At 38.6% G+C, this 14270-nt stretch overlaps 2 protein-coding genes and 1 pseudogene across 2 annotated transcripts; 2 read left to right on the top strand and 1 right to left on the bottom strand.

The window, feature by feature from the left end:
- Nucleotides 1-1055: 1055 nt before the first annotated feature.
- Nucleotides 1056-4895, bottom strand: LOC145488316 (cyclic GMP-AMP synthase-like receptor). The gene has a single exon (XM_081467157.1). It carries the CDS (start codon nucleotides 4348-4350, stop codon nucleotides 2458-2460), a length of 1893 nt encoding a protein of 630 aa, XP_081323283.1. The 5' UTR covers nucleotides 4351-4895; the 3' UTR covers nucleotides 1056-2457.
- A 2346-nt stretch (nucleotides 4896-7241) lies between these two features.
- LOC145483081 (uncharacterized) lies at nucleotides 7242-8266 on the top strand. Its single transcript, XM_081461698.1, has 2 exons — nucleotides 7242-7636; nucleotides 7871-8266. Exons 1-2 carry the CDS (start codon nucleotides 7505-7507, stop codon nucleotides 8138-8140), a joined length of 402 nt encoding a protein of 133 aa, XP_081317824.1. The 5' UTR covers nucleotides 7242-7504; the 3' UTR covers nucleotides 8141-8266.
- A 2793-nt stretch (nucleotides 8267-11059) lies between these two features.
- Nucleotides 11060-14242, top strand: LOC145483070 (uncharacterized; annotated as a pseudogene).
- The last annotated feature ends 28 nt before the right edge of the window (nucleotides 14243-14270 follow it).

Here is a 14270-nt window from a genome sequence, read left to right as displayed (position 1 = left end):
AACAAATAACATTCTCAACCTTCCCTGGACTCTGAAACTTAAAGTGTTCCGAATTGACGAGGCTAGTGTAACGGCTGGAGGATGCAGGCCTTGTGTAATAGACATATGTGGTGTGCATCAATGATGTGGACACTATTAATTCTTCTTAAATGTATCTAAGCCTTTTATTTCTTTGTAAAAAAAGGTATTTCTCAGTCTTATAATTTAATTAGACTTTAAATTTAAAACCTCGTGTACGTATTTGGAAGCTCGTTATTTCCTAGATTTACTTAATTTTATAATTGCTTTTAGTTGCTCTATTCCAGCGATCCGTTTGAACTGTCAACGTGTCAGAAGTTTGTAATTACTGGCACACCTAATTAAAATGGTAACTGGTTGGGTGTCCTTTACAATTCGGTCGTTCACAATGGAGGCTGTTGATAACACGTTCTCAGTTCAGTTTTCTTTCTACGAAACTTGTAAAAGCACTTACTATTTAGACGTGCAAAGCGGCGTAACTAGTAAACACGCCCTTCTCCGAAAAAGTATCGTTAAAGGAGCCCAGTTACGGTATTTTGATTTATTTTGGCCTCGTACAAAATTACATTTGAATTGAAAGAGGACCTGAACATATTCATTTACTAAGATAGAAAAACACCAAATAGATAATGATAAAACATAAAGGAACTGGGGAAGATAAACACGGATTACAAACGACGAATTTGAAAAATTTAGGCTAAAATTTACAAACCATGACGTAGTTCCTTAAAACTGTTATTTGAAGACGTAGCATATAACCTTAAGCCTGAGTTTGCGTTTTCCAGTATATTTTAGTTACTTCAGTTTGAATTTATTAAATGACGATTTTTATATTTTAAATGGTAATTTTTATCATATTGCTCTTCTTGTTGTTGATGTTGTGGTTTTTACAAGGGTATTTCAGCGAAGGAGATTATGAAAGTGAAGAATGATCATCGCAGTTAATTTTCCAATTTAAGCAACTGGAAAGAAGAAGCCTGAAAAAAAAATCAGGGCTTCAACGGGATTCGAACCCGTGACCTCCGCGATAGCTCAGTTGGTAGAGCATCGCACCTGTATCGCGGAGGTCACGGGTTCGAATCCCGTTGAAGCCCTGATTTTTTTCAGGCTTCTTCTTTCCAGTTGCTTAAATTGGAAAATTAACTGCGATGATCATTCTTCACTTTCATCTATAACCGCAGTTCAAATATGAAATATTTCATATAAACTTTACATCATTTCACTCCTCACGGGAAGATACGAACTCAATTAATTGACCTCGCTCCCAATGTGTGGCTTCATAGCTCAGTTGGTAGAGCATCGCACCGGTATCGCGGAGGTCACGGGTTCGAATCCCGTTGAAGCCCTGATTTTTTTCAGGCTTCTTCTTTCCAGTTGCTTAAATTGGAAAATTAACTGCGATGATCATTCTTCACTTTCATCATTCTATAACCGCAGTTCAAATATGAAATATTTCATATAAACTTTACATCGAAGGAGATTATAGTAATCAAGTGTTTCGCACGCGTTCTTTCACCATGTTTAAGTCCTTACGAAAGACTGAATACCAAGATCTTGATCGTGTTACTTTGACAGCTGAAGGACAACTTAAACCTGGTCACTACGAAACAGGGAATGCAAGATCTGTTAATGTGGGTTGTTGATACCAGCCAGCCGTAGAAGAGTTTCGGCGAGCAGTTAAACTACAGAAGTTTATGAGTGGCATTGGATCTATGTAGAAGGGAACAGAGCTAATCCCTTTCAAGTTCCATTTTCACACAACCTAAGATAACATAACATTTAAATAGCATCATGTTCGAGTGAAAAATCAAAAGTCAATTTACACAGTTTAAACATACTGCCATTTATATTGCATCAAATATTTTCGCTAACGCACGATTGGTCTAAACGCGTCACGTGACTGAATGTGTATCTTAAAACGCTATTAGTAACAGTAAAAATGTTTCAGCTCTCGGAAGTTTGAAAGCAAATATAAATATTTTAGTTCTAGCCAATTTGCGAGTGTGCGGACACTGGCGCTGTCACGCAACGCATAAACAAATCGTAGCTAACAGAGGGGACCTCTACTTGCTAGCCATAAACACAGAAAAATACTGGACTTTGTCATTATGTTGTTATTATTACCTATCTTGAAACCGGTTGTGCATATAAAAGTGTTGATTTAATTTTAGACCTGAGTTGAAAGTCAGCTAATGAAATCATTCAGGCTATTAAAGTGAAGGCATCGAACGCACTCCTTTTATCGTTGATTACTGCAAGTATTTAGTGTACTTTTCCAAAAGAGCATTTCGCCGAAATTTCATTTGAGTGTTCCATCTCAGCGATGCGTATTGCAAAATTCAGACCACCGGGGAAACCATCAGAATTCACCTTGAACTAATTTGCTACAAAATAAACTCATCATTTTGAAGGCCAAGTCACTGATTCAAATGAGACTGCCTACGGCTGTTTAAGATCATGTAATAAAATTTTAACGTCTTCCTGAAAATGATCGAAGAGAAAATTCAATAGTTTTTTTGGCTCGTCAGTTGCGTACTTGTAAACTGACCCTTCTAGTTTCCAGTGTTCTTGACACCAAAGATTATAGCTGGGAAGAATGTCACGATTTCTTGCCATTGTCTGCCGTGCAATTTTCTTGAATAGTTGTTCTACTTGACCCACAGAATCCGTATCTTTCACATCAGTATTTGTCAAGATTAAGGTCTCTTCTGGAGCGATTTCATCGAGCAAAGCTTGAACGTAGACATCGTAAAAACGCCGTTCCTCTTCGGTCTCTTTGATCACTTTCATTGCTCCCGGAACTGGCTCAGTACAAGTGAACTCATGTGAGTAAATTTCTCCCATGCCTTTCTTTCTCAGAGATTCCTCGACTGCTTTCTTCAGATAACAATCAGAAAAAAGAGTGTTCCTCAATCCAGTCAGCAATAAGGAGGTAAAACTCTTTTTCCGATAAACTGTTGCGAAGTCGCTTTTGATTTTCTCCATGCACTCTTTGAAGTTGTATTCGTTCATGTTCCAGATCAGGGACAACAGTCCATCTAGAAGAATGGAAATCATGCTAGCAGCATTAAAAAAATCCATGTCTTGCGTGATCGAAGATGGAAATATATTGTAGTCTGCGTAAAAAAAGCTCCGTAACTTCTTTTGCTTCAAACAAGCAACAAGGCGACGAAGTATCCTAACAAGCCGTTGACTGAGGTTCGTTCCCGACCACAGCTCTTCTACGGGATTCTCCTGCCATTCAAATAGCACCAGCGTTTTGAGGACGTATGAGGAAATCAGTTTGCCAGTGTCTTTTAAAGGATCAGCCGCTCTGTCCACGTCGAATTGCCAATACCCACTGTTGTTCTTATTATCATTGACCTCATTTTCGATATCAGGCAACACAATGTCACGCAACACTTTAAGTAATCTTAAACACTTGGATTGCCCACTGTAAGGGCCAAATTCGTTGCAAAATAGTAGCTGCTCAAAACACGACTGTGAACAACGCAGACAAAAATCAATCGGTTGGAGACCCGAACTGGTATACTTTGCAAAATAATTCGGTTGAACTTCAGTGAGGATATTCCTGTACGAGCCAACGGCAAAAAAATACGGCACACTGTCAAATACTGATTTCAGTACTCTTCCGGTCGCAGATTCAAACTCCAAATCGATCTTATTTGGTCGAGAGTTAATTTTCACGGCCAATGCCAAATCAACGCTAATCTTCAACCCTTTGTATTCCTTTCCGCCGTTCCATTCCAATAGCAAAGTGTATGCGGGTCCGTGTCTCGCTAGTGGCGGTGGAGAAGGCGTGGTATCGTCTCCTTCATATGCCAACACTACTTTCATTCCGTAGGCCTCAAAACCTTTGGCTTTCCTGTTAAAAATCTTAAAGAATGGTGTCTTGATAGACTTCTTCCACTCAAAATCGTCCGCAAAGCACAGCATCGGATTGCCTCGATCATCAGTGGAATAAAACTTAAGATTCTCAATAGCAGATTTGCTTGGAACCACTGCTACAGTACAACACGGAAGTTCTTCGAAGAGAGTATCTTCTGCAGAAGAAAAGCCGTCAAGCTGTATGAAATAATCAAACTCATCCGGCTGTCCAACTTTCGTTCCTTCATAAAAGCTGCCACTGTTGATCAGTGTTGTCCTGAAGAATGGATTTTCTCTCCTCACTTCCAGTAGTATACTTCTGATAACCTTTCTAACACGGCTTTGGATGAGATTAACTTCTCGGGAACAAGAGATTCTCCCTTTCATTTCGTCTAGGTCTGATAGGAAGAGATCTAAGGTGTTCGACGTTGCTAAAACAACATGATTTCGTAAAGAAAGCGCCATTTAAATGTGGATGCAACTTCAGTCTTGAGAACTGCGATGAAATCGAAGGAAAGACTGAACCAAGCACAAAGCGACCCCCGGGGGAGGGCAGGGGAAGCGACTGACAATTGATACGCTGTAAACAGGAAGTTGTCCCGGATTAAGCAATTTGGGTTGCACGTCCCTTCGTGCCCCGGGGCAAACAGCTTGAAAAATTTCACTTCTCAGACCAACAAATTAAGCTCAAATTTGCCACCATCTTAGACTTAGCAGTTCAATTGTCTACCCCATCTCAGGCCCTAGGCGATGACTATGTTGTCATTTTTGAGTGTTCTCTGCATTCATAATAACCCAACATCTGTTATATTTTATCACATTTGAGAACGACCTGATTGAGATAACCAGAAAGATAAAAAGCATATATCAGGTGCAGAAGAAGTCGTCAAACTAAATCGTTTTTCTAACCTATCCATTTCTCTCGGGCCTGCAGCTAAAAGTAATCCTTTTTATTATACGTTAAGGAGAAAAGAATAAAAGCAGTGGTAAAGAAATGAAACGACTTGTGAATGTTGGCTCCCATAAGGACTATATGATATTTCGCATAAATAAAAACGGAGAGTTACACCACTTCCAACATCTGTTATATTTTATCACATTTGAGAACGACCTGATTGAGATAACCAGAAAGATAAAAAGCATATATCAGGTGCAGAAGAAGTCGTCAAACTAAATCGTTTTTCTAACCTATCCATTTCTCTCGGGCCTGCAGCTAAAAGTAATCCTTTTTATTATACGTTGAGGAGAAAAGAATAAAAGCAGTGGTAAAGAAATGAAACGACTTGTGAATGTTGGCTCCCATAAGGACTATATGATATTTCGCATAAATAAAAACGGAGAGTTACACCAGTTCCAGTTCATTTAAGGGGACCCCACCAAACTGGACTGAACGATCAAAATTAGACCTCATCACACACCTGGAAGATAAAAATTCTAGCGGTATATACCCGTATAACGTATATGCGTTAGTCCCTCTGGGCCTTGTGCAAATACTACAAGGTACTCGAAGATGGAGCTGACAAATCCCCTTACAGAGGAAGCGCTATAGTATGGCCATCTACGGGTCACATTACCAGACTGCTTCTAAAGACCCAGTAGCGAGTATCCGCACGCATTAACAAGTTAGTGAAAAAAGAAAAAAAAAAGACTTTAGCACTAAAACTTCAGTGTTTGTCTTTGCTGCATGTTTCTGCATGGGATATCACCACTTCATGATTTTTTTCTTCTCGAGTTGTCTGAAATAGCCGAAATTTCAACCAACTTTGGGTGAGTTCAAAACAAGACTCACCAAGCAGCGCGGGCGGACTCGATCAGCGGTTAGAGGAAAGACGTCAACAGGCCAACAAAGCACTTTTTGTTTTTAATCGTTTTTGTGTATTAGTGCAGCTGTAAATGTTGCGGAAATTAAGACCAGTTGACACAGCCTTGCTGCTATCTGACACGCGGGTATCAGAGTATTTCACTTGGGTGCAAAGTTCAATTCTCGTTGTTGCCTCACATACATGCAACCTCGTTCTTCATGAAAACTCTCAAATAGTTGAATTGTCTATACAAACAACATTGAATTAACGTAAAATTATCAGCAACTAATTTGGATACAATTTCGTTGCATGAAAGGGGTTTTGAGGAAGACACTAAAAAGAGGTGAGAAAGAAGTAAAAAGCATGTTTGTACATTGAATTAGTTTTGTTGAGAGCAAAAGTTACAACAAGAAAGTTAATTGAATAAGCTCAAAGTCAAGAAGCTAGTAAAGTATACTATCGGTACTTGTTGACACAATGTTTTAGATCTCAAAACAACGCCTATTATGTCTTAGAAAAGAGGTAGATATTTTAAAGACATGCCTCGTCAGAGCTAAACGTATGAGAAGCACATACGGAATGTTCACAGCCCTCTACGCAGTTTTCTCGTATGTTTTTTCGATCGTTGCACGCGCGGATAGAATCGTAAGAGAAGTGGACGCTCGCTTCGCTGCCTCCCCGCTCCCACCCCGTTGTAAAAAATGTTTTAAAATTGAATGCGTCAAAGCTTGTAAAGATAGTTTACATTATTTCAGTTCATTTATACAGTTGCTAGGTTTTGGGCAGTGGAAGTGAATAACCGCCATATTCCTTTATTTCAGAAAGGCCTGGCTACCAATGCACCGCTTGCTTGGTTACTCAGCTCTTGCCGTTGACGGCAAAGGATACAAACCATCCTCTTCAAAATCAACGTTTGATAAAAGGTAGAACTGGCAGTTCACTCTGATCTTAACCTGATGCTTACAAGTTGTTATTCGGTACATTTTTATTACAAAATCCAACCGTAGCCTCATTATCTCCTCTCCAGGGCTCTCACGGAGTTTTGTTCCATGATAAAGTACAACCTCGTCCTGAGGGTATACGCCTCGGCCTTTTTCAAAATGTCGGCGATAGCAGTTATTTGAAACATCAAACATTTATCATCTATAAATAATATCCCTAGGAGATTGAAGCATTTTATCCCATCATACACTAGTTATAGCTTAGTTAAGTAAGAAGTACAACTAAAATTATTATTACTGTAATTACACATATGATGTCTAATAATTATATTGTCATTCATCTGTAAATGCTGATCTAACTGATACCTACTGAATATATAGTTATTACGTAGATTGTAAGAAACATTTAGGGAGACTACTTGTAATAAAAGACTGCAAGGGTTTTACTCTTCCACCCAAACTAGCTTTATATGTAGCACTTCAGGTTTCAGTATGTACTTCCAATTGTGGGAAATAAACATTCATTCATTCATTCATTCATTCATTCATTCATTCATTCATTCATTCATTCATTCATTCATTCATTCATTCATTCATTCATTCATTCATTCATTCATTCATTCGTGTTATTGGAGGTTGAGATAAAGCGAAAGCAACTTAGGCAGGAGCCTGGCGAAGACCAGCGAGCAGGCAAAAATAGGTGAACGCGCGCTTTGTAATTATTATCTTTAATAGCGACATCACATCTACGTCACAAACGTGAATGATTGACGCGTTATTGCCTTCAAAGCAAGTTGCCTTTGTAGTGCGGTGAGAGTCACAGGAGATATTTATTGTGAGCAAAACATTACAAAAGCTACTTCAGCTAATGAGAGCATGGGAAATTTGAAAACTTTCGTCTTGACTTGTCTTGGAATTGGACTAGCCGCTGGAGCAGGCTTTTATCTCTACAGGAAATTTACCAGCGCAAATGGAGATGACCAAAACACTGAAAACTCTACTTCACAGGTAACGGCGAAAATTTACAAACAATAAAACAAATTTGAATCATTGAAACGCGAAATTGAAAAACTAGACGAACTTATTACAACGCCCACAAACAAGACCTAAGGAGCAATAATTAAGAAGCGAGCTTTTATCTGTTTGTTTGCGTTTATCGTGCGCGCAACTGAGAAATTATCAATCACATAGATTTTACATTTGACAATTGCTTCACCAAGTACTGAACAACTTTGCTTGCAGAGTGCCACACAGGAAACATCAGATGATGATTATCCTACAAAAGAAGACTTGGGTGATGTTTCTAAAGACGGCACCACCACGTTCTTTTCAAATGAAACTCAGATCGAGGTACAACGGATCAAGAAAGATACATCAAGTCTGCAAAATGGCGTCGAGAAACAACAAGAGGACGCGACACGAAATCCAACCGAGAGTCAGAAAATCGCTGACAAGAAACATCAGACTAAGAAGTCAAATTTTGGTGGAATGAAGAAAGGATTCCTTCTATAAACTGAAATATTTTTCAAAAAATCACACTCACAAAGAAAACAAAACCAAAGAAACCAACAAAATTGACAAACACTTTACTGTAATATGTAATTAGATATTTATTTAGGATGGACTTTTTCTAGCGATGACATCTTTATTATATATAAAGAAAAATACGCCTTATAAACTGAAACTTAATGTTTGTCAAAAAACAAAACAAAAAAAGAAACATACAAAGAAAGCAAAAAACGAAAAAAAAAATCACTGTTATTTTTAGTTAGACACTATTTAGGGTAGGTTATTTCTAGTGATATCTTTTTTTATTAATAAAGGCAACTTATGTAGAAATGATCATTGGGCTGAGCAGTTTAGTCTGTGTTGATCCTCCAGAGTCCTGTCGGTCTCCAGGGTTCGGTTCTAGCGTTGTGTATCAGAAAGGGTGTTAGAACCTAGTGGTCTCAAACTTCCTTAACAAAATCAGCCCAGTTTACTTTCGATTTATTTCCCTATATTCATAGCCCACGAAAGGTGAGGAACTTCTTCAGTCCTGACTTGTGGCTTGCCTCCACAGAAAGTAAAATATCTTCCATGTAGCCTCTTACGGTTTTATTCATTGTTGATGGTTGATTACGTAAGTTAACTAAAATAGTTTTAGGAATACGTTCACCTACATGTGGTGTATTGTGAAGCCAGAGGAAGGAGTTTCTCACGGTTTGTGCGCTTTGACTATAGGCAAATAAACCGAAAGTAAACCAGTGGGTATCAAACTTCCGCAGTCGAAATTAGCCCAGTTTATTAAGAAAGTTTTGTTAACACTTGAATGAACATCAGTTGCTTCCTGACAGCAAGGTATGTCCACATTTCTTTCATTTAGCTCCAACAACCTCTTCCCCAGGAAGACTCCCCCTTCAAATGTGAGGAGGGCTGGGAATGAAGTTCAAGTCGCAAATAAAGTGAGATCTAAAGGTGATATTCACATCCTTTATCGCCGTTTGCGTCACTTTCACGTGATCTTTTGTCCTCTGTATTCATTTTAGATTATTCAATTGACTTAGCTCAGCAAAGTTTAAGGCGTTTAGCCGCAAAATCATGTTCATTTTCAGCTTGCGTTCCTCTGGGATGATGCTTTATTGACGAAGCTTGTTCAGTCAAGATGGCTGGATGTTGGCTTCGTTCCGTTTTTGCGTGTTTATGGAGCTCGACTTTGTCTCGGTCAATAACCCATATATATCAGTAGTAGTCTGCATAAAGACTGAGACCGAATGTGGGAGTTAAAATTGATATTTTACAAATGTGAAACAATAGCTTATTTGCTTTTAAGCAAAACTATGCTTTTGTGCAAATGTTAATTTTAGCTGAAAAATAAGAAAAAATACTCATAAATGTGAAACATAAGGGATCAGCATTTACCGCGTAAATTTCAGCAAACAAAGGAAAAAGCGACCAAATTAACTCTCATGATCAAAAACGGAAGGCTTCAGCTTGACGAGAAATGTTTTACGTGCGTAAACTGTGAGTAATTAGTCATGAGCATTAAATTTAACAACGCCTAATTCCCGATGGACTTTCGCCATTTGAATAGGGCTGTTAACATACGATTTACTCGTAAAAATTGCTTGCTTTCAACCGTACATTTAAGCGAAATTCAGGTTTTTGAGGCCAAGAATAGTGGAATTTAACTACGTTCTAAACAAGAATTCTTAGTATCAATCTTCTTTCTTCGGCATTCAGCACCCAGAAACAATTAAAGAACCTTTTAAAATCTGGAATCATAATTTTCGCAATAAGCCATCCCACCCAACAGCTCTCGGAACCCAACGGCACACCATTTCAAACCAAGATAATACATGAACAAAAACAAGATATTTTTGAGGAAATTCTTTGTTCTAACAGAGCAAATTGCTTGTTCACATTCAAAAGCAAGTCTTTGCTGAATGCGTTTGGTTTCCGTAGAGTTCATGTGCAACATACCAGGTTCCAGGCAGAACAGAGAAGTGAAAATTGATTTGTTTTTTTTTTTTTACAAAATAAGATACAATAGCCTTATTATTTTTTAATATAGAAATGTTAATTTTGGTCCATCAAATAATCACATCAAACTCATTAAGGAGAAACACGATTGGTTAGCTGTTTACCGTCTCAGCTTTATCCCTAGGAAGGAAACTGGAGCGCCTAAATTTTTTTGAACTTTCGTAATCGAAAACTGAAGGCTCCAGCATTCACTCGTAATCATTTTATGAATTCTCGGGCGAGAGAACGCGAAGACATGTATTTAACAATTATTCACGCAAAAAGAGGTGAATATAATAGTCTTAGATGTTTACCTGCGATTCACCGACACTGAGATGAATAATTGTTTTAGTATACATTGTATGTTTTCCACACAGGCTGGACAACTAGCGGACAAACTGAAAACTACTTCCTCTGTGAAAATAAACCGACAATAGACCGACAGATGGTCGGAAATTTCAAACTCTACGCTCACTCCGAGCAAACCAATTAGCACTTATGAAAAGCACGAGCTGGTCAACCACAAGTTACCGCCAAACATCGCCTAATTTTTTTCAAAGAAAAGAAACTGCAGGAGCGCCCCAATTAACTTTCATAATTAAAAACTGCGAGTTTCAGCTTTTAATTGTGGTTAATTAACTCTCGTCCGAGAACATGAAGAGAAATGGATTTTCGTGCGTAAACTATGACTGGATACTGTAAATTGCATTAGTCAATTCAAATGCATTTACTAGCTCCATATTTCCGATTTGCTTTAGGTTTTTCGTTGAACAGCCTTGTTTCATCTTTTTTTTTTTAAAAATTGCTGGCTTACAGCTTTATAATTATAGCAAAGCGCGAACCCGGTTTCAAGAGGCCAAGAATAATCCGCTGAAGTTAAAGTTAATACTTACAGCCATTCAATAGCTTAATTACTTACTGTTATGCAGATGTAAATTTTAGTCGATAAAATTATCATCATCAATGGTATTTAGTTGAAACACAAATACATCAGAAGTCAAACTGTCCACACGGACGGCTTCGTATTCGCGGATCGAGCAACACGAGCAAGCGAGAACGGTTGAGTTAATCCAGAAAACATGAATTACACCTCAATCAACAGCACATCAATCAGTTGTGGTCCACAAGTTTCATCTCTTCCTATGCCGATTTCCGAGAGATTTTTTCCGGAGTTTCGCGCTGTATTCATCTTCAGAATCGCCATTAACGCTATAAGCGGTCCTTTTGTCATTTTGCTGAACATCCTAGTGATGATGGCAGAAAAAACCAAACGACAGCTTCGCACCAAATCTAATGTATCCGACTCGCCTGTTTAGCCACAATTGACCTTGTTGTTGGACTTGTACATGTTGTTTAACCTCTTCAAATCGTACACTTTAGCTTTATGCTCAAAGGTGAGACTGACATGATTTTCAGCAGGCTAGCTAAGATAACAATGGTTATTACCTCATGGTGTGTCATAGCGTCGCTTAATCATTTCGTTTTATCGTAGAGCGTTATCTCGCTGTAAAACACTCTTTCGCTTACGAGAACATGGCTACTGATGTTCGTATCATCACAGCTTCTGGTCTGGCGTGGGCTGCCGCGATCATCCTTCCAACAGGAGACTTCTGGCCAGCAAATGTACAATTTGCCCCAAATTTTATAGTACTGCCTGTGGTTATACCGTTTACCTTTCTTGCATTTGTCGTTTATTTTAATGTTTCTATTTTCAAGGAGATTCGTCGCAGCCAAAAAGAAATAATTACTAATCAAGTTTCCTTAGAAGTGAAGGAGAAGTTACTCAAGAATAAGAAAGCTTTTTACTGCACAACTACTATACTGCTCGCAATTTTCCTGTGCCATATCCCTGGAATTATCTGTTTTATCATAGTCATATCTTTTAAAGAGAGCATCCCTATTCATGTTAAACTTATCATGTTTAATCTTTCTACTTTATTTCCGATACTAAATTCCCTATTTAATCCACTGATTTACGCTGTTAGAATAAGGTATTTCCGCGTAGCTTTCATTGAGTTGTTTTCGAGGAAAACGTTTGCACAAGCGGAACAGCTTGAAAGGAATATTTTTGGACCAAAAGAAGTTAGGACTGTAAGTACCGCTGAACAAGGAGCAAACAGGGTTAGCCGCCGGGAAGATGAAGTGCTGGAAGGAAATGAGACATTGACTAATGGCAACTTGGATGGGAACACAGTTGAAAGAGAAACGTGAAGAAACAGTGCAGTATGGTCAACGCCAGGACTAATCTCAGTTCATACTTACTGTCGGCTTTTCAACTATCCGGAGTAAAAGCGGTTTATGATCATGCGAAATACATTAGAAAAAAATGCAAAACATTATGGCGTAAATGACCTGGTACTAAGACAGAGATAGCACTAGAAATCAAAGATCATCTTGTAACCTATTTCACAGGGAACGAGGTTGATTTACCTTGGTGTATGTCAAAAATTCGCTGTATGTAAATTGAAATCATCTACACAATAGTAAATTTTAAAGAAAATATAGATCTGACAATTTAGTATTCCATCCTATCTGAGTATTTTGTTTAATTTCTAAGCTTAGCAGTTATCTAAACTAAGACAAGAAAATGAAATGGAGCGCACCGGGCAGAAATTCAAAGATTTAAAGCGCAGGATTAGAATTGGAATATCTAACGCTTAGGCTTCTATAGCTTAAAAACACAACAAAAAGTTACACTTAATCTTCTTCATTTTACATTACAGTCCCAGAAAGAAATACAAGATGATCTAAAATCCATTATCCTCGTCTCGTAATAAGACCCCAGCATCCCGAAAGCCCCCTCTCCCACTCCCTAGAAGCCTCGTCCGGCAGCTGTTAAACACTCAAGGTTCCATATTGCAAATCGCATACCCAAGTCACTCTCGATCGATAGACGACTATAACTATTCTGAGGACTCGGGTCTCAAAATCACATAGGATATAGTGGTAAAATCACGAATATCGGTTAATAATTCAAGTTCTTCACGGGTCACGCAAAACCTTCAGGTCACGAATCACGAAGAATAATTTCCTAAATTCACGTTTCACGGAAAATAAAATCCGCTAATCACGCATCACGAGAATAACCCTGTAGGACCCTCATAAAACATACCCCCACTCCCCTCACACCAAAACTAATCGTAACTTTATATTGGCAGACGTTTCCTCGTACTTCGCGAACGCCACAAGTTTTTGCTTCGAGTTTCAGCAGAAGCCATAATCGGGGACGGAGACCGTAAGCGCGCGCCATTTCAAGTATCGGGGTTGTCCCTATGATATGGGACAATAATTCTATTTTTAGAACAAATTGCGCCATCACCTGCGGCACACGCGCGTGCATGCTGCGAGGATTTTTGCGGATGTCGCGCGGGGGAAATGGCGTCCGAAATTCCCGAAATGTTTCATGTTTTTGCCGCACAACTCAACGCGTTTACGTCTGTTGAAGTCTTGCTTAAGTATTTTCGTCGTAAGCTGCTCCAGTTTGAGTGAAGTAAGACAGTGTCGAATTTAGGTATGTTCCGCTGTAAGCTTATATATATCGCTGACCAAGTTGTGTTCCGACCGGCTGATGCTTCTTTTACATGAGCTGTACATTACTCCACTTTAAATTTCACATATGTTGAAGATTAACAGCTTTTCCATTACACAGCAAAAAATTAGCTGGATATATTTAGATATAGCAGAGCTTCAGGACTTCATAGTTTCATAGCTCCTCTTGCCACACGCTTGTCAGTCTATCGCGACCGAAAGGTAAAACAACATAATTGCTAGTTTGAGTTTCGCTTGAATTGTAAGCAACGCTTGATGTTTCATCGAGGCTTAATAACTTTACGTCCGTAGATACTGTTCAGTTTTATTCGTGTAAAAATCCAGTAAATTCTCTGTTGTCGATGAATGAGAGCGCCCGCCGATGCGTGTTTTGTACAGTCAGTAAACATGACAAATTGTACTTCCGCCGCACTTTCGTGTGAAAGCGTGCATCGAACTCAAACAATAGCTCTATAGTTTTTAAATATGTTTAAGATTGATAAATGTTTGAGAACATATTAAAAGCTAAGCTGAAAATATGTGAATAAAGCAGAAACAATCAGCAAAGTTACGATGACGCTTTCTTTAATCAACTTGCAATAACGATTTCGAT

The sequence above is a fragment of the Orbicella franksi genome, chromosome 1, assembly GCF_964199315.1.
Source record: "Orbicella franksi chromosome 1, jaOrbFran1.1, whole genome shotgun sequence".
Taxonomy (NCBI): Eukaryota; Metazoa; Cnidaria; class Anthozoa; order Scleractinia; family Merulinidae; genus Orbicella; species Orbicella franksi.
This window is presented reverse-complemented; position numbering and strand designations above follow the sequence as displayed.

What these genes read in the sequence shown, in the direction of transcription:
- LOC145488316 (XM_081467157.1), bottom strand. Translation starts at nt 4,350, where the DNA reads ATGGCGCTTTCTTTACGAAATCATGTTGTTTTAGCAACGTCGAACACC.
- LOC145483081 (XM_081461698.1), top strand. Translation starts at nt 7,505, where the DNA reads ATGGGAAATTTGAAAACTTTCGTCTTGACTTGTCTTGGAATTGGACTA. An exon ending in CTGAAAACTCTACTTCACAG is followed by an intron (nt 7,637 to 7,870) that starts GTAACGGCGAAA and finishes CTTTGCTTGCAG; the next exon opens with AGTGCCACACAGGAAACATC.